The sequence below is a fragment of the Dendropsophus ebraccatus genome, chromosome 13, assembly GCF_027789765.1.
Source record: "Dendropsophus ebraccatus isolate aDenEbr1 chromosome 13, aDenEbr1.pat, whole genome shotgun sequence".
NCBI lineage: Eukaryota > Metazoa > Chordata > Amphibia > Anura > Hylidae > Dendropsophus > Dendropsophus ebraccatus.
In genome coordinates this window covers 78,578,643-78,606,229 of record NC_091466.1, presented here as the reverse complement: position 1 = coordinate 78,606,229, position 27,587 = coordinate 78,578,643, and the positions used below count along the sequence as shown (strand labels likewise).

At 43.7% G+C, this 27,587-nt stretch overlaps 1 protein-coding gene across 3 annotated transcripts in view; it reads left to right on the top strand.

Moving 5' to 3' along the window:
- Positions 1 to 212: 212 nt before the first annotated feature.
- Positions 213 to 27,587, top strand: part of TTC7B (tetratricopeptide repeat domain 7B) — a 61,614-nt gene continuing 34,239 nt past the window's right edge. Inside the window, exons 1-5 of one of the 3 annotated variants that reach the window (XM_069951213.1) lie at positions 213 to 451; positions 6,250 to 6,404; positions 11,812 to 11,980; positions 14,745 to 14,875; positions 20,113 to 20,234. In XM_069951213.1, coding sequence (XP_069807314.1) covers positions 331 to 451; positions 6,250 to 6,404; positions 11,812 to 11,980; positions 14,745 to 14,875; positions 20,113 to 20,234 — 698 coding nt within the window. In that variant the 5' untranslated portion in view covers positions 213 to 330. The remainder of the gene's footprint in view (positions 452 to 6,249; positions 6,405 to 11,811; positions 11,981 to 14,744; positions 14,876 to 20,112; positions 20,235 to 27,587) is intronic. The other 2 variants (XM_069951212.1, XM_069951211.1) reach the window with 2 other exon arrangements.

The following is a 27,587-nucleotide window of genomic DNA, read 5'->3' as shown; positions in this document are numbered from 1 at the left end:
GATACCAGGTTATTATTATGTAGGTGTAATACCACGGAATATCCAGCAGGTGGGAGTAGAGATACCAGGTTATTATAATTTAGCTGTAATACCGCAGAACATCCAGCAGGTGGGAGTAAAGAAGCCAGGTTATTCTAATGTAGCAGTAGTACCGCAGAACATCCAGCAGGTGGTGATGTTGCCTCCTCTGCAGTCTGCCTCTCACAGCCGGCTGCAGTTCTTCCATCCCGCCGGCAGGTGTCGCTGCGCTCCCCGCTGTCAGTGTCCGGCCGGCCGGCGGCGGCTCAGCTCTCCGGGGCCTGTGTACGGGCCGGGCCGCTGCTCTCCGTCATGGCCGCCAGGAAGGCCGGATCCCGGCTGGAGGTGGAGATCGAGCGATGCCGCTCTGAGTGCCAGTGGGATCGGATCCACGAGCTCGTCAAGCAGCTCTCCGCCAAGCTGATCTCTAACGGTACGAGCGGCCGGGAGAGGCCGGGGATCGAGTGCGGCCTGCGGGGTGGAGGAGGGAGACGGACCGGGGGGCACCGGGGGCGGAAAAGTATGTGCCCCCCCTCCATAGCCAACACGGTGCACCTGTAACATCTATATACACCCCCTGTATACTGCTCCACTACATATATACTTCACCCCCTTGTATACAGATCCACTACATGTGTGTGTATATGTATATCTATATATAACTATCTATCTATCTATATATATATATACGCACATCACCCCTATATACAGGACACTATACAGCTGTACTATATATATACACACCACCCCTATATACAGGATAGTATACAGCTGTACTATATACACATCCCCCCTATATATAGGACACTATACAGCTGTACTATATATACATCACCCCTATATACAGGATAGTATACAGCTGTACTATATATACATCCCCCCTATATACAGGATAGTATACAGCTGTACTATATATACATCACCCCTATATACAGGAGACTATACAGCTGTACTATATATACATGCCCCCCCTATATACAGGACACTATACAGCTGTACTATATATACATCACCCCTATATACAGGACACTATACAGCTGTACTATATATATATACATCACCCCTATATACAGGATAGTATACAGCTGTACTATATACACATCACCCCTATATACAGGACACTATACAGCTGTACTATATACACATCCCCCCTATATACAGGATAGTATACAGCTGTACTATATATACATCACCCCTATATACAGGACACTATACAGCTGTACTATATATATATACGCACATCACCCCTATATACAGGATAGTATACAGCTGTACTATATATATACACATCACCCCTATATACAGGATAGTATACAGCTGTACTATATACACATCACCCCTATATACAGGACACTATACAGCTGTACTATATACACATCCCCCCTATATACAGGATAGTATACAGCTGTACTATATACACATCACCCCTATATACAGGATAGTATACAGCTGTACTATATATATATATATACACACACCACCCCAATATACAGGATAGTATACAGCTGTACTATATACACATCACCCCTATATACAGGACACTATACAGCTGTACTATATACACATCACCCCTATATACAGGACACTATACAGCTGTACTATATATACATCACCCCTATATACAGGACACTATACAGCTGTACTATATATATATACATCACCCCTATATACAGGACACTATACAGCTGTACTATATATATATATATACGCACATCACCCCTATATACAGGATAGTATACAGCTGTACTATATATATACACATCACCCCTATATACAGGATAGTATACAGCTGTACTATATACACATCACCCCTATATACAGGATAGTATACAGCTGTACTATATATATACACATCACCCCTATATACAGGACACTATACAGCTGTACTATATATATATATACGCACATCACCCCTATATACAGGATAGTATACAGCTGTACTATATATATACACATCACCCCTATATACAGGATAGTATACAGCTGTACTATATATATATATACACATCCCCCCTATATACAGGACACTATACAGCTGTACTATATATATACACACATCACCCCTATATACAGGACACTATACAGCTGTACTATATATACATCCCCCCTATATACAGGACACTATACAGCTGTACTATATATATATATATATACGCACATCACCCCTATATACAGGATAGTATACAGCTGTACTATATACACATCACCCCTATATACAGGACACTATACAGCTGTACTATATACACATCACCCCTATATACAGGATAGTATACAGCTGTACTATATATATATATATATATATATATATACACACCACCCCTATATACAGGATAGTATACAGCTGTACTATATATACATCCCCCCTATATACAGGACACTATACAGCTGTACTATATATACATCCCCCCTATATACAGGACACTATACAGCTGTACTATATATATACACATCACCCCTATATACAGGAGACTATACAGCTGTACTATATATACATCCCCCCTATATACAGGAGACTATACAGCTGTACTATATACACATCCCCCCTATATACAGGACACTATACAGCTGTACTCTATATATCCATCACCCCTATATACAGGACACTATACAGCTGTACTATATACACATCACCCCTATATACAGGACACTATACAGCTGTACTCTATATATACATCACCCCTATATACAGGACACTATACAGCTGTACTATATACACATCACTCCTATATACAGGACACTATACAGCTGTACTATATACACATCACCCCTATATACAGGACACTATACAGCTGTACTATATACACATCACCCCTATATACAGGACACTATACAGCTGTACTATATATATATATATATATATATATATATACACATCACCCCTATATACAGGATAGTATACAGCTGTACTATATACACCCCCCCCCCCCTATATACAGGATAGTATACAGCTGTACTATATATACATCCCCCCTATATACAGGACACTATACAGCTGTACTATATATATATATATATATATATATATATATACACATCACCCCTATATACAGGATAGTATACAGCTGTACTATATACACATCCCCCCTATATACAGGACACTATACAGCTGTACTATATATACACATCACCCCTATATACAGGACACTATACAGCTGTACTATATATACATCACCCCTATATTCAGGACACTATACAGCTGTACTATATATACATCCCCCCTATATACAGGAGACTATACAGCTGTACTATATATATACATCACCCCTATATACAGGACACTATACAGCTGTACTATATATATACATCACCCCTATATACAGGAGACTATACAGCTGTACTATATATACACATCACCCCTATATACAGGACACTATACAGCTGTACTATATATACATCCCCCCTATATACAGGAGACTATACAGCTGTACTATATACACATCACCCCTATATACAGGACACTATACAGCTGTACTATATATACATCACCCCTATATACAGGACACTATACAGCTGTACTATATATATATACACATCACCCCTATATAAAGGAGACTATACAGCTGTACTATATATACATCACCCCTATATACAGGACACTATACAGCTGTACTATATATACACATCACCCCTATATACAGGAGACTATACAGCTGTACTATATATATATACACATCCCCCCTATATACAGGACACTATACAGCTGTACTATATACACATCACCCCTATATACAGGACACTATACAGCTGTACTATATATACACATCACCCCTATATACAGGAGACTATACAGCTGTACTATATATATACACATCCCCCCTATATACAGGAGACTATACAGCTGTACTATATATACATCCCCCCCTATATACAGGAGACTATACAGCTGTACTGTATATACATCCCCCCTATATACAGGAGACTATACAGCTGTACTATATATATATACACATCACCCCTATATACAGGACACTATACAGCTGTACTATATATATATACATCCCCCCTATATACAGGACACTATACAGCTGTACTATATATATACACATCACCCCTATATACAGGATAGTATACAGCTGTACTATATATACACATCACCCCTATATACAGGACACTATACAGCTGTACTATATATATACACATCACCCCTATATACAGGATAGTATACAGCTGTACTATATATACATCCCCCCTATATACAGGAGACTATACAGCTGTACTATATACACATCACCCCTATATACAGGAGACTATACAGCTGTACTATATACACATCCCCCCTATATACAGGACACTATACAGCTGTACTATATATATACACCACCCCTATATACAGGACACTATACAGCTGTACTATATATACATCACCCCTATATACAGGACACTATACAGCTGTACTATATATATACATCACCCATATATACAGGAGACTATACAGCTGTACTATATATATATACACATCACCCCTATATACAGGACACTATACAGCTGTACTATATATATATATACATCCCCCCTATATACAGGACACTATACAGCTGTACTATATATATACACATCACCCCTATATACAGGATAGTATACAGCTGTACTATATACACATCACCCCTATATACAGGAGACTATACAGCTGTACTATATATATATATATATACACATCACCCCTATATACATGAGACTATACAGCTGTACTATATACACATCACCCCTATATACATGAGACTATACAGCTGTACTATATACACATCACCCCTATATACAGGACACTATACAGCTGTACTATATACACATCACCCCTATATACAGGACACTATACAGCTGTACTATATACACATCACCCCTATATACAGGACACTATACAGCTGTACTATATATACATCCCCCCTATATACAGGATAGTATACAGCTGTACTATATACACATCACCCCTATATACAGGATAGTATACAGCTGTACTATATATATATATACACACCACCCCAATATACAGGATAGTATACAGCTGTACTATATACACATCACCCCTATATACAGGACACTATACAGCTGTACTATATACACATCACCCCTATATACAGGACACTATACAGCTGTACTATATATACATCCCCCCTATATACAGGATAGTATACAGCTGTACTATATATACATCACCCCTATATACAGGAGACTATACAGCTGTACTATATATACACATCACCCCTATATACAGGAGACTATACAGCTGTACTATATATACACATCCCCCCTATATACAGGAGACTATACAGCTGTACTATATATATACACATCCCCCCTATATACAGGACACTATACAGCTGTACTATATACACATCACCCCTATATACAGGACACTATACAGCTGTACTATATATACACATCACCCCTATATACAGGAGACTATACAGCTGTACTATATATATACATCACCCCTATATACAGGAGACTATACAGCTGTACTATATATACATCCCCCCTATATACAGGACACTATACAGCTGTACTATATATATACATCCCTATATACAGGATAGTATACAGCTGTACTATATATATACATCCCCCCTATATACAGGACACTATACAGCTGTACTATATATACATCCCCCCTATATACAGGAGACTATACAGCTGTACTATATATACATCCCCCCTATATACAGGAGACTATACAGCTGTACTATATATACATCCCCCCTATATACAGGACACTATACAGCTGTACTATATATACATCCCCCCCTATATACAGGACACTATATAGCTGTACTATATATACATCCCCCCTATATACAGGACACTATACAGCTGTACTATATATACATCCCCCCTATATACAGGACACTATACAGCTGTACTATATATACATCCCCCCCTATATACAGGACACTATACAGCTGTACTATATATACATCCCCCCTATATACAGGAGACTATACAGCTGTACTATATATACATCCCCCCCTATATACAGGACACTATACAGCTGTACTATATATACATCCCCCCTATATACAGGACACTATACAGCTGTACTATATATACATCCCCCCTATATACAGGACACTATACAGCTGTACTATATATACATCCCCCCTATATACAGGACACTATACAGCTGTACTATATATATACATCCCTATATACAGGAGACTATACAGCTGTACTATATATACAGGATAGTATATGACGGTGCTGTATACACTTCATATAATTGCTCTTCTTCCTGGGCAGATGACATGGCTGAACTTCTTCTCGGAGAAGCCAAACTGGAGCAGTACCTGAAGGAGAACCCCCTGAAGCAGGGAGCCAGCCCCCGAGGACCGCGGCCCAAGCTGACCGACATCCGCAAACACCTGACAGCGGCCCTGGACCGGGGAAACCTGAAGGTGGGGGAGGGGGGTTACATTATGTTTAGTTATTATACAGCGGGGGATGGTGCCTAATACTGGGGGGGATATTATATCCAGTTATAGTACGGGGGGGGAGGATATATTATATCCAGTTATAAAACAGCGGGGGATGACCCAATATTAGGGGGGTACATTCAGTTATAATACAGTGGGGGTGGGGTTATATTATATCCAGGTATTATACAGGGGGCGATGGGCTGATATATGGGCAGGGGGTATATTATATCCAGGTATAATACAGCGGGGGATGGTGTCTGATATGGGGGGGTATATTATATCCAGGTATAATACAGCGGGGGATGGTGTCTGATATGGGGGGGGGGTGTATATTATATCCAGGTATAATACAGCGGGGGATGGTGTCTGATATGGGGGGGGGGGTATATTATATCCAGATATAATACAGCGGGGGATGGTGTCTGATATGGGGGGGGGTATATTATATCCAGGTATAATACAGGGGGGATGGTGTCTGATATGGGGGGGGGTATTATATCCAGATATAATACAGCGGGGGATGGTGTCTGATATGGGGGGGGGGGGGGGTATATTATATCCAGATATAATACAGCGGGGGATGGTGTCTGATATGGGGGGGGGTATTATATCCAGGTATAATACAGCGGGGGATGGTGTCTGATATGGGGGGGGGGTATATTGTATCCAGGTATAATACAGCGGGGGATGGTGTCTGATATGGGGGGGGTGTATATTATATCCAGGTATAATACAGCGGGGGATGGTGTCTGATATGGGGGGGGGGTATATTATATCCAGGTATAATACAGCGGGGGATGGTGTCTGATATGGGGGGGGGGGTATATTATATCCAGGTATAATACAGCGGGGGATGGTGTCTGATATGGGGGGGGTATATTATATCCAGGTATAATACAGCGGGGGATGGTGTCTGATATGGGGGGGGTATATTATATCCAGGTATAATACGGCGGGGGATGGTGTCTGATATGGGGGGGGGTATATTATATCCAGGTATAATACAGCGGGGGATGGTGTCTGATATGGGGGGGGGGTATATTATGTCCAGGTATAATACAGCGGGGGATGGTGTCTGATATGGGGGGGGGGGTATATTATATCCAGGTATAATACAGCGGGGGATGGTGTCTGATATGGGGGGGTGTATATTATATCCAGGTATAATACAGGGGGGGATGGTGTCTGATATGGGGGGGGGGTATATTATATCCAGGTATAATACAGCGGGGGATGGTGTCTGATATGGGGGGGGGGTATATTATATCCAGGTATAATACAGTGGGGGATGGTGTCTGATATGGGGGGGGTGTATATTATATCCAGGTATAATACAGCGGGGGATGGTGTCTGATATGGAGGGGGTGTATATTATATCCAGGTATAATACAGCGGGGGATGGTGTCTGATATGGGGGGGGGTGTATTATATCCAGGTATAATACAGCGGGGGATGGTGTCTGATATGGGGGGGGGGGGTATATTATATCCAGGTATAATACAGGGGGGGATGGTGTCTGATATGGGGGGGGGTATATTATATTTAGGTATAATACAGGGGGGGGATGGTGTCTCATATGGGGGGGGGGTATATTATATCCAGGTATAATACAGCGGGGGATGGTGTCTGATATGGGGGGGGGTATATTATATCCAGGTATAATACAGGGGGGATGGTGTCTGATATGGGGGGGGTGTATATTATATCCAGGTATAATACAGCGGGGGATGGTGTCTGATATGGGGGGGGTATATTATATCCAGGTATAATACAGCGGGGGATGGTGTCTGATATGGGGGGGGTGTATATTATATCCAGGTATAATACAGCGGGGGATGGTGTCTGATATGGGGGGGGGGTATATTATATCCAGGTATAATACAGCGGGGGATGGTGTCTGATATGGGGGGGGTGTATATTATATCCAGGTATAATACAGCGGGGGATGGTGTCTGATATGGGGGGGGGTCTCTGTGGATTACACAAGCAGCAATCTCATGGTTATCGTGTACATGGAGGGGCGGAGCCTCGGCCGTGGATCCTACTTTGCACAATATTTCCAGGATGTGGAATGAACGATGCGACTGAACGTCATCTGCATGGAGGGGTCAGGTGACGCTCGGCTCCTTCCTCTCTGTCCCAGGAAGTTTTCTTCAAGGGGACGTCCATCCCTGATCTCCATAATACAGAATGAGTCACTATGAGCAGCTGATGGGTGGACATCCCCTTTAAGAAGACATCCTCCAGTCCATTACTCTGTAGTCGAGTTTTACACTCGGACGTGGGCAGCAGGAAATGGGACGCCGGCCCTTTAATTTGTCCATTAGTGATATTAGCAGAGATCTGGAGCGGAAGCCGCTTGCTTTGCTGATGACGGGAGGATCGGACGCCAGAAAATACTAATGACTTCAGCAAATGAGAGTGTGTGACCCCAGCAGAGTGCTGATCATTCTGGATCAGCGTTAACCCTTCGCTCCTCGTATTTCCACCTGTTTTTTTCTTAGTGATTTTTAAAGGGGATACTGGGAGATTTGAACCCTGGTTGTCCGGCCCCTTTAAGGGCTTCTCTCGAGTCACAGTATAGGATGTATGTATCTGATCGTGATACTGATCAGCTGGGACCCCCACTAATAAGAGCAGGGGTCCCGGGAGTGCGCATGCTCAGCCCTCGCTCCACACAGTCTCTATGAGACACCAGAACATTCTCACATATCCGGATGTCCCATAGAGACTGGAGTGAGGGCTGAGCACGCACACTCCCGGGACCCCTGCTCTTATTAGTGGGGGTCCCAGCGGCTCAGCATCATGATCAGATACCTACATCCTATCCTGTGAATAGAGAGAAGCCCTTAAAGGGGCACACACACAGATGACCGGGGTTCAAATCTCCCAGAGGAGCAGGTGAGGATGGCGGCTGTTGGGTTATTTATAAGCCTGAGGGTCCTGATCCCAAGAGCTTACGGTCTATGAGGAGGAGGATATCCCTGATGCCAAGAACTTAGTCTATGAGTAGGAGGATATCCCTGATCCCAAGAACTTACAGTCTATGAGGAGGAGGATATCCCTGATCCCAAGAACTTACAGTCTATGAGGAGGAGGATATCCCTGATCCCAGGAGCTTACAGTCTATGAGGAGGAGGATATCCCTGATCCCAGGAGCTTACAGTCTATGAGGAGGAGGATATCCCTGATCCCAGGAGCTTACAGTATATGAGGAGGAGGATATCCCTGGTCCCAAGAGCTTACAGTATATGAGGAGGAGGATATCCCTGATCCCAAGAACTTACAGTCTATGAGGAGGAGGATAGCCCTGATCCCAGGAGCTTACAGTCTGAGGAGTGATATCCCTGATCCCAGAAGCTTACAGTCTATGAGGAGGAGGATATCCCTGATCCCAGGAGCTTACAGTTTATGAGGAGGAGGATATCCCTGATCCCAGGAGCTTACAGTCTATGAGGAGGAGGATATCCCTGGTCCCAAGAGCTTACAGTCTATGAGGAGGAGGATATCCCTGGTCCCAAGAGCTTACAGTATATGAGGAGGAGGATATCCCTGATCCCAGGAGCTTACAGTCTATGAGGAGGAGGATATCCCTGATCACAAGAGCTTACAGTCTAAAAGGAGGATATCCCTGATCCCAGGAGCTTACAGTCTATGAGGAGGAGGATATCCCTGATCACAAGAGCTTACAGTCTAAGAGGAGGATATCCCTGATCCCAGGAGCTTACAGTCTATGAGGAGGATATCCCTGATCCCAGGAGCTTACAGTCCATGAGGAGAAGATCCCTGATCCCAGGAACTTACAGTCTATGAGGAGGAGGATATCCCTGATCCCAGGAGCTTACAGTCTATGAGGAGGATATCCCTGATCCCAGGAGCTTACAGTCCATGAGGAGAAGATCCCTGATCCCAGGAACTTACAGTCTATGAGGAGGATATCCCTGATCCCAGGAGCTTACAGTCTATGAGGAGGATATCCCTGATCCCAGGAGCTTACAGTCTATGAGGAGGATATCCCTGATCACAAGAGCTTACAGTCCATGAGGAGGATATCCCTGATCCCAGGAGCTTACAGTCTATGAGGAGGAGGATATCCCTGATCCCAGGAGCTTACAGTCCATGAGGAGGATATCCCTGATCCCAGGAGCTTACAGTCCATGAGGAGAAGATCCCTGATCCCAGGAACTTACAGTCTATGAGGAGGATATCCCTGATCCCAGGAGCTTACAGTCTATGAGGAGGATATCCCTGATCCCAGGAGCTTACAGTCTATGAGGAGGATATCCCTGATCACAAGAGCTTACAGTCCATGAGGAGGATATCCCTGATCCCAGGAGCTTACAGTCTATGAGGAGGAGGATATCCCTGATCCCAGGAGCTTACAGTCCATGAGGAGGATATCCCTGATCCCAGGAGCTTACAGTCTATGAGGAGGAGGATATCCCTGATCCCAGGAGCTTACAGTCCATGAGGAGGATATCCCTGATCCCAGGAGCTTACAGTCCATGAGGAGGATATCCCTGATCACAGGAGCTTACAGTCTATGAGGAGGATATCCCTGATCCCAGGAGCTTACAGTCTATGAGGAGGATATCCCTGATCCCAGGAGCTTACAGTCTATGAGGAGGATATCCCTGATCCCAAGAGCTTACAGTCTCTTCAGCTGTGAAGTTTTAAGGATTATGACAGCATCTGTGGTGTGTGATACAGTCTGATAAGTAGTGGAGTTATCCTTATTCCTCTATAATTCATCCTCCTGATGTCCTCTCTGTTACTCTGCAGAGTCCTCGGTCAGGGCAGGGTTAATACATTGTGGTCAGCGCGGGGTTAATACTTTGTGGTCAGCGCGGGGTTAATGTGCATAATATGCACAATTAGTTTATTGAATCTGTGATTTGGTCGCCGGCCAGTAGTCTAATACTATAATGACTGAGGACAGATGGGAGGCGATCACTGACTCCTCATAGCACTCCACTGATATATGGATAATAAGGGGTTGTCTGGTAGCAGCTCGCAGAGTAGTGAGTGCAGCTCTGAGGTATAATACAGGATGTAACTCAGGATCAGTAATGTATGTACACAGTGACCCCACCAGCAGAATAGTGAGTGCAGCTCTGGAGTATAATACAGTATAACTCAGGATCAGTAATGTAAAATATGTACACAGTGACCCCACCAGCAGAATAGTGAGTGCAGCTCTGGGGTATAATACAGGATCAGTAATGTATGTACACAGTGACCCCACCAGCAGAATAGTGAGTGCAGCTCTGGAATACACTGCAGGTTACATAGATGAATTCTGTCTGTACCCTATAACATGTTGCTCAGTATACCTCATCCGCAGGCCGTGAACCTACGTGATCTTATTGTTTCCTTCTCTTTACAGTCAGACCTGATGCAAGAAGCCAACATGATAATGGCCAAGCTGGACTACCTAGAAGGCGACTATAGAGAAGCTCTGGCCATTTACTCTCAGGTGGGATTGGATGAGATTCAGCTGGTGGCGTCCCCCCCGTATAAGCTGCGGATGATCGCTGAAGCCTACGCAACCAAAGGTAGGAGGATAGCATTGCTATCCCAGGGTCTTCCTCCCAGTGGGGTCTGGCCCAGTGATTCCTGCATTCTAGTCTGCAGTTATAGACCCCACCAGTCAGACATTATACACACAGGGAATTGCTTTAATGCGGCATCCTGGAATCCAGAAAGTCAGCATTTTCCTATAGAGAATCAGGAGATGGAGCAGAAAAGCAATGAGGAAACTCCCATCATCTTCGATAGGTTCCCAGCCGGAGGGATAGAGTTTAGCTGTGTGATGGGAATGTGTCATGTCTGACTGTGTGTGAGACCGCGTCCCTGTAACCCCCCCCCCCCCCCCAGGCCGCAGGGATCTGATCTCAAGTACGCAGCTCTCTGGCATTCAGTAAGCCGAGAGCAGCCTGACCCCCACTATCCATCCTCCAAGTGTAATGTGGTGGTAAATGATCTGAGTCCTAGGAGGTAAGCAAGATGATCAGGGAATATACAGTCCCTTCCACCAGCTGCACATGTATCCAGGATCACAGAGGAAAAGCCATAATAATCACTGAGAATACAGCCTATCCATCACCAGAGATCAGCGGTGACATCACTGGGAATACAGCCTATCCATCACTAGAGATCAGCGGTGACATCACTGAGAATACAGCCTATCCATCACTAGAGATCAGCGGGGACATCACTGAGAATACAGCCTATCCATCACTAGAGATCAGCGGTGACATGACTGAGAATACAGCCTATCCATCACTAGAGATCAGCAGTGACATCACTGAGAATACAGCCTATTCATCACTAGAGATCAGCAGTGACATCACTAAGAATACAGCCTATCCATCACTAGAGATCAGCAGTGACATCACTGAGAATACAGCCTATCCATCACTAGAGATAAGTGGTGACATCACTGAGAATACAGCCTATCCATCACTAGAGATCAGTGACATCACTGAGAATACAGCCTATCCATCACTAGAGATCAGCAGTGACATCACTGAGAATACAGCCTATCCATCACTAGAGATCAGCGGTGACATCACTGAGAATACAGCCTATCCATCACTAGAGATAAGTGGTGACATCACTGAGAATACAGCCTATCCATCACTAGAGATCAGTGACATCACTGAGAATACAGCCTATCCATCACTAGAGATCAGCGGTGACATCACTGAGAATACAGCCTATCAATCACTAGAGATCAGCGGTGACATCACTGAGAATACAGCCTATCCATCACTAGAGATCAGCGGTGACATCACATACAGCCTATCCATCACTAGAGATCAACGGTGACATCACTGAGAATACAGCCTATCCATCACTAGAGATCAGCGGTGACATCACTGAGAATACAGCCCATCCATCACTAGAGATCAGCGGTGACATCACTGAGAATACAGCCTATCCATCACTAGAGATCAGCGGTGACATCACTGAGAATACAGCCTATCCATCACTAGAGATCAGTGACATCACTGAGAATACAGCCTATCCATCACTAGAGATCAGCGGTGACATCACTGAGAATACAGCCTATCCATCACTAGAGATCAGCGGTGACATCACTGAGAATACAGCCTATCCATCACTAGAGATCAGTGGTGACATCACTGAGAATACAGCCTATCCATCACTAGAGATCAGTGACATCACTGAGAATACAGCCTATCCATCACTAGAGATCAGCAGTGACATCACTGAGAATACAGCCTATCCATCACTAGAGATCAGCGGTGACGTCACTGGATTGTATACCTGTCCCTGTATACTTCTGTTATATCGGTTTCGGGTGGTCTCGGTCTCGTTCTCCTTTTTCTCTTCTGCTGCATGGTAGTGTCTGTGTGTTTCCGCAGTGCGGGCAGCAGGGGGCGCTGTGTCCTCACTCTGGTTCGCAGTCCCAGCTGGTCTATGGATCAGATTGCATTCAGCCCTCGGCCTCCGCGACAAAGTGACAGTTTCTCGTGAAGCCGCCATTAATACGGTTATGTCATTAGTGCCGCCGAGTCATCACCACAAAGTGGCGGCGGTGGAGCTGGTGATCAGTGGATCAGTCTGCTGTGCACATTACTGATCATATAACGGAGATCAGCAGTGTACAGCGGGGATCAGCATGTGCCAGCTGTATATTATCTCCTATAATCAGAACCTGTATCCCACCGACCATGAGAATCCGGGGTCTGTCTCCCCCCAGATCAGCCCTATAGTGGGGGTTGTCACCCAGCTTTTCTGGTATCCTGATTGCAGCACGTTATATAGGCTGAGGGAGCTGCAGCACTGCTTCCTTGTATCTGGCGCACAGTGAGCTCTGCTACATAACCCTGACTAATCCTGGTGTATTAGCAGATGATTCTGGTGGTGGTGCGGCTCCGGTTACCGCACTGATGTAGCAGCCAGTCGCTGGTGCTGGGGGTACGAGCTGTAATCCCTCACATCGCACCCCGCACCCGCTCATCCAGTCATCGCAGCAATTTCCCTGGCTGCAGCTCTGTATAGTGGATGGTGAGGTTGGGGTCAGGAACTCTGCTTGCTGTCACTGTATAGTAATATCATTTATCATACTAAACAGCGGGGGCGGCATACATCCCCCTCCCGCCTTGATGGTTTGTTACAGTGTAGATACAGATTGGGAACAGTTGTAACAAACCCTCAGCTGTAAGAAGTATTAGGTCAGGAGGGATATGCGTATGAGAAGGCTGGATCGGCCCCTCACATTGTACAGGATATCCCCATAGAAGACAAAATGTCCGCCCTGACCCCCCTGATCTGCTCTTTGTTCTCTAGGTCTTTGTCTAGAAAAGCTGCCGACCTCGTCCTCCACCAACAGTCTCCATGTGGACCGGGACCAAGAGATCATCACCTGCTACGAGAAAGCCGGAGACATCGCCTTACTGTACCTGCAGGAGGTGGAGCGGGTGAGTGCTGGGGACAAGTATCAGTTATATCAGTACTGGAGCGTTATAAGGGGAGCGGCTGATATCAGTCACATAGGATGTAATGTCTGGAGGTTATATCAGTACTGGAGCGTTATAAGAGGAGCGGCTGATATCAGTCACATATGTAATAGGAGGATATATCAGTACTGGAGCGTTATAAGGGGAGCGGCTGATATCAGTCACATAGGATGTAATAGGAGGTTATATCAGTACTGGAGCATTATAAGAGGAGCGGCTGATATCAGTCACATATGTAATAGGAGGATATATCAGTACTGGAGCGTTATAAGAGGAGCGGCTGATATCAGTCACATAGGATGTAATAGGAGGTTATATCAGTACTGGAGCGTTATAAGAGGAGCTGCTGATATCAGTCACATATAATGTAATGTCTGGAGGTTATATCAGTACTGGAGCGTTATAAGAGGAGCGGCTGATATCAGTCACATATGATATAATAGGAGGTTATATCAGTACTGGAGCGTTATAAGGGGAGCGGCTGATATCAGTCACATATGATATAATAGGAGGTTATATCAGTACTGGAGCGTTATAAGAGGAGCGGCTGATATCAGTCACATATGATGTAATAGGAGGTTATATCAGTGCTGGAGCGTTATAAGAGGAGCCGCTGATATCAGTCACATATGTAATAGGAGGTTATATCAGTGCTGGAGCGTTATAAGAGGAGCGGCTGATATCAGTCACATATGATGTAATGTCTGGAGGATATATCAGTACTGGAGCGTTATAAGAGGAGCGGCTGATATCAGTCACATAGGATATAATAGGAGGTTACATCAGTACTGGAGCGTTATAAGGGGAGCGGCTGATATCAGTCACATATGTGATAGGAGGATATATCAGTACTGGAGCGTTATAAGAGGAGCGGCTGATATCGGTCACATAGGATGTAATAGGAGGTTACATCCAGGGCTGTGGAGTCGGAACTAGTTTTGGCTGGAGTTGGAGTCGGAAAAAAATGTACCAGCTTTAAAAAAATCTATAAAAAATGTAGAATTGAATTTTGATAGGAATTTTACAAGTTTTGCTCATTAATATATATTATGAGCAACATTCTAATAGGACACTGGCCCTATTACATAAGGGTGGTCGGGGAATATATCAGTAATAGGACACTGGCCCTATTACATAAGGGTGGTCGGGGAATATATCAGTAATAGGACACTGTTCCTATTAGATAAGGGTGGTCGGGGAATATATCAGTAATAGGACACTGGCCCTATTAGATAAGGGTGGTCAGGGAGCATATCAGTAATAAGACACTGGGCCTATTACATAAGGGTGGTCGGGGAATATATCAGTAATAGGACACTGGCCCTATTACATAAGGGTGGTCGGGGAATATATCAGTAATAGGACACTGGCCCTATTAGATAAGGGTGGTCGGGAATATATCAGTAATAGGACACTGGCGCTATTAGATAAGGGTGGTCGGGGAATATATCAGTAATAGAACACTGGCCCTAATACATAAGGGTGATTGGGGGAATATATCAGTAATAGGACACTGGCCCTATTAGATAAGGGTGGTCGGGGGAATATATCAGTAATAGGACACTGACCCTATTACATAAGGGTGGTCGGGGAATATATCAGTAATAGGACACTGGCGCTATTACATAAGGGTGGTCGGGGAATATATCAGTAATAGGACACTGGGCCTATTACATAAGGGGGGTTGGGGAATATATCAGTAATAGGACACTGGCCCTATTACATAAGGGTGGTCGGGGAATATATCAGTAATAGGACACTGGCCCTATTACATAAGGGTGGTCGGGGAATATATCAGTAATAGGACACTGGCCCTATTACATAAGGGTGGTCGGAGAATACATCAGTAATAGGACACTGGCCCTATTACATAAGGGTGGTCGGGGAATATATCAGTAATAGGACACTGACCCTATTACATAAGGGTGGTCGGGGAATATATCAGTAATAGGACACTGGCGCTATTAGATAAGGGTGGTCGGGGAATATATCAGTAATAGGACACTGGCCCTATTAGATAAGGGTGGTCGGGGAATATATCAGTAATAGGACACTGGCCCTAATACATAAGGGGTCATGAAAAAGTTGTGGGTCACTATTTGGCAGTTTGTTTCTGAGCTGGAAGAGTCCATTGTGTGGGGGGGGGAGATCTGTGCTGGTCTCTTCCTGGATGCTGGATGACTGTATATGAGCAACAGTGTAATATGGAGATATCCTGTGCAATATAGAGGAGGAAGAGAAGACATAAGTAGTGTAGCAGGAACCTCTGTCCTGTGGTGTTTTCTCTCTGGGAGAAGATTGTGTGTTTTTCTTCAGTGTTCTATGGCTGCAGCTGTGTGTGTGTGTGTGTGTATGCTATGGCTGCAGCAGGCTGTGTGTGTGCGCGTGCTATTGCGTGCCCCCACAGTGACCTTCTATATCACTATGTGTGACCTCTCTCTATATCACTATGTGTGACCCCTCTATATCACTATGTGTGACCCCTCTATATCACTATGTGTGACCCCTCTCTATATCACTATGTGTGACCCCTCTATATATCACTATGTGTGACCCCTCTATATATCACTATGTGTGACCCCTCTATATCACTATGTGTGACCCCTCTCTATATCACTATGTGTGACCCCTCTATATCACTATGTGTGACCTCTCTATATCACTATGTGTGACCTCTCTATATCACTATGTGTGACCCCCCTCTATATCACTATGTGTGACCCCTCTCTATATCACTGTGTGACCCCCCTCTATATCACTATGTGTGACCCCTCTCTATATCACTATGTGTGACCCCTCTCTATATCACTATGTGTGACCCCTCTCTATATCACTGTGTGACCCCTCTCTATATCACTATGTGTGACCCCTCTCTATATCACTATGTGTGACCCCTCTCTATATCACTATGTGTGACCCCTCTCTATATCACTATGTGTGACCCCTCTCTATATCACTGTGTGACCCCTCTCTATATCACTATGTGTGACCCCTCTCTATATCACTATGTGTGACCCCTCTCTATATCACTATGTGTGACCCCTCTCTATATCACTATGTGTGACCCCTCTCTATATCACTATGTGTGACCCCTCTCTATATCACTATGTGTGACCCCTCTCTATATCACTATGTGTGACCCCTCTCTATATCACTGTGTGACCCCTCTCTATATCACTGTGTGACCCCTCTCTATATCACTGTGTGACCCCTCTCTATATCACTGTGTGACCCCTCTCTATATCACTGTGTGACCCCTCTCTATATCACTGTGTGACCCCTCTCTATATCACTGTGTGACCCCTCTCTATATCACTGTGTGACCCCTCTATATCACTATGTGTGACCCCCTGTATATCACTATGTGTGACCCCTCTCTATATCACTATGTCTGACCCCTCTCTATATCACTATGTGTGACCCCTCTCTCTATATCACTGTGTGACCCCTCTCTATATCACTATGTGTGACCCCTGTATATCACTATGTGTGACCCCTCTCTATATCACTATGTCTGACCTCTATATTACAGGGATCTGGCAGTGTTAGCAGTGTTTCTGTGTGTATGGTGAATATTTAGTTAGAAACATAGAAGATTATCAGCAGGAAAAGCCCACCTGCTCCTTCTAGTCCAGTTGTGAGTAGTTCAGGACATGGAGGCTGGAGACTGGCGGCATCCTCTGCACACACAGGAGAAGCTGCTGTATATACAGTATATATTCCCTCAGAAGTCGCCCCAGGATCATGTAGGACATTAGGGAGAAGCTGCTGTATATACAGTATATATTCCCTCAGAAGTCGCCCCAGGATCATGTAGGACATTAGGGAGAAGCTGCTGAGCCGGTGTGATAGATAACTCCCCTGGTATATGACCGGCCATTTATCAAGGAGCAGGAGTCAGTCGGGAGTCGGTCCTGATAAAATTAAAGAGTTGGAGTCGGAGCTGCGGCTTACCTACTCCACAGCCCTGGTTATATCAGTACTGGAGCGTTATAAGAGGAGCGGCTGATAGCAGTCAGATAGGATGTAATGTCTGGATCAGGGCTGTGGAGTCGGTAAGCCACAGCTCCGACTCCTGAATTTCATCAGGAACGACTCTGACTCCTGCTGCTTGATAAATGGCCTATTAGAATGTTGCTCACAATATATATTGATGAGCAAAACTTCATAAAATTCATATCAAAACTCAATTTTAAATTGTTCTTTTAAAGCTGGTACATTTTTTTCCGACTCCAACTCCACAGCCCTGGTCTGTAGGTTATATCAGTACTGGAGCGTTATAAGAGGAGCGGCTGATATCAGTCACATAGGATGTAATGTCTCTATATATCAGTACTGGAGCGTTATAAGAGGAGCCGCTGATATCAGTCACATATGATGTAATAGGAGGTTATATCAGTACTGGAGCGTTATAAGAGGAGTGGCTGATATCAGTCACATATGTGATAGGAGGTTATATCAGTACTGGAGCGTTATAAGAGGAACGGCTGATATCAGTCACATACGGTGTAATGTCTGTAGGTTATATCAGTACTGGAGCGTTATAAGAGGAGCGGCTGATATCAGGCACATATGATGTAATAGGAGGTTATATCAGTGCTGGAGCGTTATAAGAGGAGCGGCTGATATCAGTCACATAGGATGTAATAGGAGGTTATATCAGTACTGGGGCGTTATAAGAGGAGCGGCTGATATCAGTCACATATGATGTAATAGGAGGTAATATCAGTACTGGAGCGTTATAAGAGGAGCGGCTGATATCAGTCACATAGGATGTAATAGGAGGTTATATCAGTGCTGGAGCGTTATAAGAGGAGCGGCTGATATCAGTCACATATGATGTAATAGGAGGTTATATCAGTACTGGAGCGTTATAAGAGGAGCGGCTGATATCAGTCACATATGATGTAATAGGAGGTAATATCAGTACTGGAGCGTTATAAGAGGAGCGGCTGATATCAGTCACATAGGATGTAATATCTGGAGGTTATATCGGTGCTGGAGCGTTATAAGAGGAGCGGCTGATATCAGTCACATAGGATGTAATAGGAGGTTATATCAGTACTAGAGCGTTATAAGAGGAGCTGCTGATATCAGTCATATATGTAATAGGAGGATATATCAGTACTGGAGCGTTATAAGAGGAGTGACTGATATCAGTCGTAATAGTTGTGATTTTTTTATTTTCTCTTTTTTAGGCACAAATGGCCAATATTCAGAACCGGAGTCCGAAGCCAGGACCGGCCGCACCGGACCAGGAGATGAGCTTCTTCCTGGAGACCGGGCTGCAGCGAGCGCATGTCCTCTACTTCAAGAACGGGTGAGCGGCGGCGGCGGGCCGTTACATCTCCGATATCTTGTGTGGCTGCGGGGAGTGGGGGGGGCACTTATTTTTCTTTGGGTTTTTTGTGGATCTTTTTATCTGTTTGTTTATAACATTTTGCTGCAGGATAAACTTACACGAGGATGAACAGTACGTATACCGCCATTACGTGTCACTCCTCTAGAGGCCCCTTAGACTTGTGTATGTGAGCGCATTAACCCCCCCTGTTCCCGTAGGATTCAGACTCAATGACGTTTCCCGCTTCATAGTTACTTCCCCAGGAATAATGAAAATGAATAGAGAATTTTTGTCTGTATTCATTTTACACAACTTCAAACCTTGGAGAGGACTTGTCCACCATGCACCCTGCACCCCCTGCTGATTCAGTGTCTGCCCTGAGGAGGTATCCCCATAATGCTCATCAGTCGGGAGTGTTTATCAGCAGTCCGTACACTCCATCATTAACAATGCAATGCAGCCGAGCCTGTGCTGTGCAGACCCTGAACCAGCAGGGGTCAGCAGTAACAGGTGAGGTCAGGAAGGAATATAGAGTGCAGCTCTGGGTGTGACAGGAGGAGGATAGAGCTTTATGTGGCGGTTTATTCCCTCATTGTGTTACGGGAAGGGGGTGCAGAAAATTAGTTTTAAGATATTATATTAAAGCAGTAACCTTTAACCCCAGGCTCTCCTGCTGGTGCAACACTACAACCCCCAGCATACCTGGACGTGCTGGGAGCTGTAGTTCTGACCATCTTCCACCTCAGCAGAGACGGCCGCTGTATCTCTGCCCCCGGTCATTGGATTGCTCCAAGTTTTGAAATTGAGGCTTGTGATTCCCCTCTGTGTGTATGATGATGTGTGTGCTGTGATGCTGGAGCGCCTCCTGATTCCTCTGTGCTGCATTAGATATGGGTTGCCATGGTAGCATCTGCACCTGCAACTCATCTGTGCCTAGACTTCCTGTCATGTGACCCCCAATTCTACCACACTGGAAGTCACATGACAGGAAGTCCATGCACAGATGGTGGTCTGTTGATGCTACTGTGGCAACCCGAAAGCGCCATCACTAGACCAGCGGGATACTAGGCCGGTCCCTCGGGTGTGCAGAGCTGACAGTGCGGCACACTATGTTACATGCAGTCAGGTTAGATCTCCCATGATGCACAGCACCCCCTATCTGTGCAGAACATATGGCAGCACTCCTATGCTCCCCAACATGCGGCTCTCCAGCTGGTGCAGAACTACAGCTCCCAGCATGCAGGGCGTTACCTAGAAAGCCACAAGCTGGGCTGTTATGCATCAGAGGCTGACAGTGGCTTCCTCCATTGTCAGCTTAGGGTGGTTTAATGCAGGGACTGACCCCGTAATGGTGTCATGGAGGAGGAGGAGGAGGCTGCAGCAGAGGCCGAGATAAATGATCCTTCTTTTCCGGAAGCCATCAGCAAACTCCATGTTATCATCCGGAATTGTCGGAAACCATTATCATTATGACCTCCTGGTACTTTACTGTTAGTGTCATCAGTCACATAGACTTCACTAATATCCTGAATATTTATACTGAAAACCCATCGTATTAACGCAGATTTATAGTCACTCAGATTAGATACTTTACTTGTTGTCTCCTCATGCTCCGTAATGAAGAGTGGGGGAGGGGAGGTGACAACTACTCAGAGCTTCAGCATGATACTGCTTCATTTGTACAATACTGCTCCTATATACAAGAATATAACTACTATAATACTGCTCCTATATACAGGAATATAACTACTATAATACTGCTCCTATATACAGGAATATAACACTATAATACTGCTCCTATATACAGGAATATAACTACTATAATACTGCTCCTATATACAGGAATATACTACTATAATACTGCTCCCTATATACAGGGATATAACTACTATAATACTGCTCTTATATACAGGAATATACTACTATAATACTGCTCCTATATACAGGAATATACTACTATAATACTGCTCCTATATACAGGGATATAACTACTATAATACTGCTCCCTATATACAGGGATATAACTACTATAATACTGCCCCCTATATACAGGAATATACTACTATAATACTGCTCCTATATACAGGAATATAACTACTATAATACTGCTCCTATATACAGGAATATAACTAATATAATACTGCTCCTATATACAAGAATATAACTACTATAATACTGCTCCTATACACAGGAATATAACTACTATAATACTGCTCCTATATACAGGAATATACTACTATAATACTGCTCCTATATACAGGAATATACTACTATAATACTGCTCCTATATACAGGGATATAACTACTATAATACTGCTCCTATATACAGGGATATAACTACTATAATACTGCTCCCTATATACAAGAATATAACTACTATAATACTGCTCCTATATACAGGAATATAACTACTATAATACTGCTCCTATATACAGGAATATAACTACTATAATACTACCCCCTATATAAAGGGATATACCTACTATAAAACTGCTCCTATATACAAGAATATAACTACTATAATACTGCTCCTATATACAGGAATATAACTACTATAATACTGCTCCTATATACAGGAATATAACTACTATAATACTGCTCCTATATACAAGAATATAACTACTATAATGGATAAATCGGTGAGAACGTAGTGCCCGCACTATCGGTGTATAAGGGTAATTGATACAGGTGAGGCGTCAATGGATAGACATACACTACAGGTGTATAGGACTGATTCCGGGGTGCAACGGCAGAAAGCACAGTAGTAAGATGGCACAAGCGAGGAGATAAAGGAGAACCGAAGCACTCACCGGATTGCAGTAGTCTTCAACAGTTTATTACATAAACATCACAGGGAGGGGAGATGGTGGAAAAGGTGCGGGAGCGTCTCTGCAAACAACCGTTTCACGCCGAAGCGCTTTGTCAAGTTCAGAGTACGTCACTACCGGGGTAGGTGTGTCTTATATACAAACAGTGTGCATGAATGAATAATGAAAAGCAAAAACACAGGTGATTAGAAAAAGAAAAATACAAACATATCTTACAAAAAGACGCTCCAATCATTTCTTTCGTTGAGCCCCCCAGGGCCGGTAGCGTCTAACTTAGCAATCCATAATGCTTCATGTCTAAGTAACCTTTGATGCCTATCGCCTCCCCTTTCATGTGAATCAATACGCTCTAAGCCTAGGAAGCGAAGGCATTTAGTGTTCCCTGCATGAACCTTGTTCACATGATCAATAAGTCGCGGGACCCCTTTTCCCGTTCTGACCGAGTATGCATGTTCCTTATATCGTGTCCACATTGGTCTCTTTGTTTTGCCGATGTAAAACCGATCGCATGGGCATATAATAGCATAAACGGTAAAGGGGGTTCTACATGTGATAAGGCTATCAATCTGACAATCTACACCATTGAGTTTAATGTAGTCGGTAGGGATGAGCTGGGAGCAATAGTTACATGTACCACAGCGTTTATTACCCTTTATAACATTCTGACTCAACCAATCGCTCCGCACTCTTTTTTGGGACATGTTCACATTAAGAACATCCCCGATGGTGCGATTCTTGCGATAAGTGATGAGTGGGCCTAATGTAGCTGTCTCTTTAAGTTCTTCGTCCTGTTCAAGCAAATGCCAATGTTTGTGTATACTATTGGCAATGATATTGTTTAATGGGGAATTCTGAAATGCGAAGGTAAAGGTGATGTTTATGTAATAAACTGTTGAAGACTACTGCAATCCGGTGAGTGCTTCGGTTCTCCTTTATCTCCTCGCTTGTGCCACATAACTACTATAATACTGCTCCTATATACAGGAATATACTACTATAATACTGCTCCTATATACAGGAATATACTACTATAATACTGCCCCCTATATACAAGAATATACTACTATAATACTGCCCCCTATATACAGGAATATAACTACTATAATTCTGCTCCTATATACAGGAATATAACTACTATAATACTGCCCCCTATATACAGGGATATAACTACTATAATACTGCCCCTATATACAGGAATATAACTACTATAATACTGCCCCTATATACAGGAATATAACAACTATAATACTGCTCCTATATACAGGAATATAACTACTATAATACTGCCCCCTATATACAGGAATATGCTACTATACTACTGCTCCTATATACAGGAATATAACTACTATAATACTGCTCCTATATACAGGAATATAACTACTATAATACTGCCCCCTATATACAGGAATATAACTACTATAATACTGCCCCCTATATACAGGAATATAACTACTATAATACTGCCCCTATATACAGGAATATAACTACTATAATACTGCTGCTATATACAGGGATATAACTACTATAATACTGCACCCTATATACAAGGATATAACTACTATAATATTGCTCCTATATACAGGAATGTAACTACTATAATACTGCTCCTATATACAGGAATATACTACTATAATACTGCTCCTATATACAGGGATATAACTACTATAATACTGCTCCTATATACAGGAATATAACTACTATAATACTGCTCCTATATACAGGAATATAACTACTATAATACTGCTCCTATATACAAGAATATAACTACTATAATACTGCTCCCTATATACAGGGATATACTACTATAATACTGCTCCTATATACAAGAATATAACTACTATAATACTGCTCCTATATACAAGAATATAACTACTATAATACTGCTCCTCCCATATACAGGGATATAACTACTATAATACTGCTCCCTATATACAGGAATATACTACTATAATACTGCTCCTATATACAAGAATATAACTACTATAATACTGCTCCTATATACAAGAATATAACTACTATAATACTGCTCCTCCTATATACAGGGATATAACTACTATAATACTGCTCCTATATACAGGAATATACTACTATAATACTGCTCCTATATACAGGAATATAACTACTATAATACTGCTCCTATCTATATATATATATATATATATATATATATATATATATATATATATATATGGGCTTCCCTGTATGGAGCGTTGCTCTCTTGTGTAATGATGTGGCACCCGGGTGGTCTGAGGTCGGGGTTGTGAAACACAGGCTTAAACTTTGACCTGACATAAGTCGGATTATTGGTATAATTTCTGATTAGTGACCAGTGATGGTAGGTTGGGGGCAGCAGTGAGTCCTCGGTGACCTCCGCCTGCTGCTGACTGAATGCTGACAGCCCCCTACAGGCTGGTTGTGACATTGCAGTATATTGCATATTGTCTGTGTGTGTTGCAGTGATGTCTGTGCCGCTTACACTGTATCTGGGCAGACTGCTCCCTTATTCTCACTTTTTGCTCGGTTTAGTACGGGTCAGTATAATCTCTGCCGGGGTCAGATCATGCAGGTCATGTGGTTTTATAACTGACCCGGTCAGTCGCTGCGGATTACAAGTTCATTCCAGGTCTCAATCCTATTAAATCGACCTGTGAAGTGATTATTTGGCTGAGCCGGAGATCACACGGAGTGCGGTGATGTGGTGGATGATGGCGGCACTGCACCCCAGCGCAGGGCCAAGGCCATGATTCCTGACTTTTTGATTGTTTTTTGCAGTTTTCATTAACCGCCTGCAGGTCCAATTATTGGAAAATGACATCAGCAACTTGGATGTAATCTTTAGCAGCACAGAGTATTTCAGGAGAGGAATAAACTGATCCTGTGCGAAGTGAATAGTGGAAGAAGTTCCCAGCAGCACAGAGTGTTTTAGACGAAGAGCGTGCTGATCTAATGAGAGGTCACATATATCAGGAATCACATAGAGGAAGGGGCAGTGCCCACAGCAGCACAGAGGAAAGAGGTGGGGAATGTTCTGGCTGCTGAGAGTTACAGCCAAGTTCTGGTCTGGGTCCTCGTGCCGGTCACTAATATAGCAGTATAATGCTCCACCCTGTAGCTTACTTGGAGTAGAAGCTTCTGCCTTTGTTTTGAGGTTTTAAGGTACACGACCATGATGGCACCGCAGGCAGGTTCCCAGCCGTTTCATGTTGCAATAGTCATATGGAGGATATGTTCCTGCAGCACATTAACCAAAGGGTAGTTCACTGCCAGGACCCGGCAGATAGCAAATTGTCCTCTCACAAACGGGCGCAGGTGATCAGCAGCGGCAATCTATAACTATACCGTATCCGTTAGGAATCCGCTGTTGCATAAACAAATGCCGTCCATAGTAAACCATGAAATACTTAAAATAGTTTATTGGTGGCAACGCGTTTCTGCCCTCTAATCTGAGAGGGCCTTTCTCAAGCTCTAACAAACATATAGCAAGTGTAACCTTATACAGCAGCAAGTCAAGGAAAAAAGAGAGCGCTTCCGGTCGGTATGCACACATCCAAAACTCATAAATCCATTGCGGACAAATTATAGAAGTTGTAAAATGTAACAAATCATAAGAGTACAATACATACCAAATTTCGTTTGCAAGTGGATGTGCGCATTTATGCAACATCGGATTCCTAACGAATACGGTATAGTTACAGATTGCCGCTGCTGATCACCTGCGCCCGTTTGTGAGAGGACAATTTGCTATCTGCCGGGTTCTGGCAGTGAACTACCCTTTGGTTACTTCTACTCAACGTTTGTTGTGGTCCCTCCAGTGTGCTGCGGTGATGCACTTCATGTGTTAACTAGCGTTGTGCCTAATTGCACAACCCTAGTAGGTGAGTGTACAGTTTACCCTTTTTGGGTGTCTCTACTGCTCTTTCTTTCTTTGAAATTGACTATATTGCACCAGGAAGCGCCCTTCTGTTTGTGCTTTGTTTTCCTGCAGCACATTGCAACCTTTAAACGGCATCAGGATGTGATATGTAGGCAACAGTAATACATCCTGTAATAATGGCAAATGCCTTCTAGGACAGTGACCCCCGACCTGTGGCTCCAGCAGCTGGAAAGCCATAGGCCTGAAGCACACTGCTTTATGGGGTACAGGGGTTGTGGAGTCCCCTTGGCACAGAAAGGTAAGGGATGATTGGAGTTGGGGTGTGATAGTCTAAGTGATTTCTAACAGATTTGTAAATTGTATTCACCAAAATTTACTCCAAACCCCAGAAAAAAAAGCTCTATAGTCTTGGCCACTAGGTATCTCACTTCTCTGCAACCTTCTGTCTACTGCTTGTTGGTAGGGTAAATCTGTCTCTGCTACCTGGTGAATCAGGACAAGTTACAGGAAGCGGGGTAGGGCTAAGCATGTGCTATGTGCAGGAGAGAGAGGGAGAGACTGATATCTGTGAACCAGTCTGCCTGCTGAAGATGATCCACTCTGCTCCTCAAAGGTAAATTCTCTCCCATA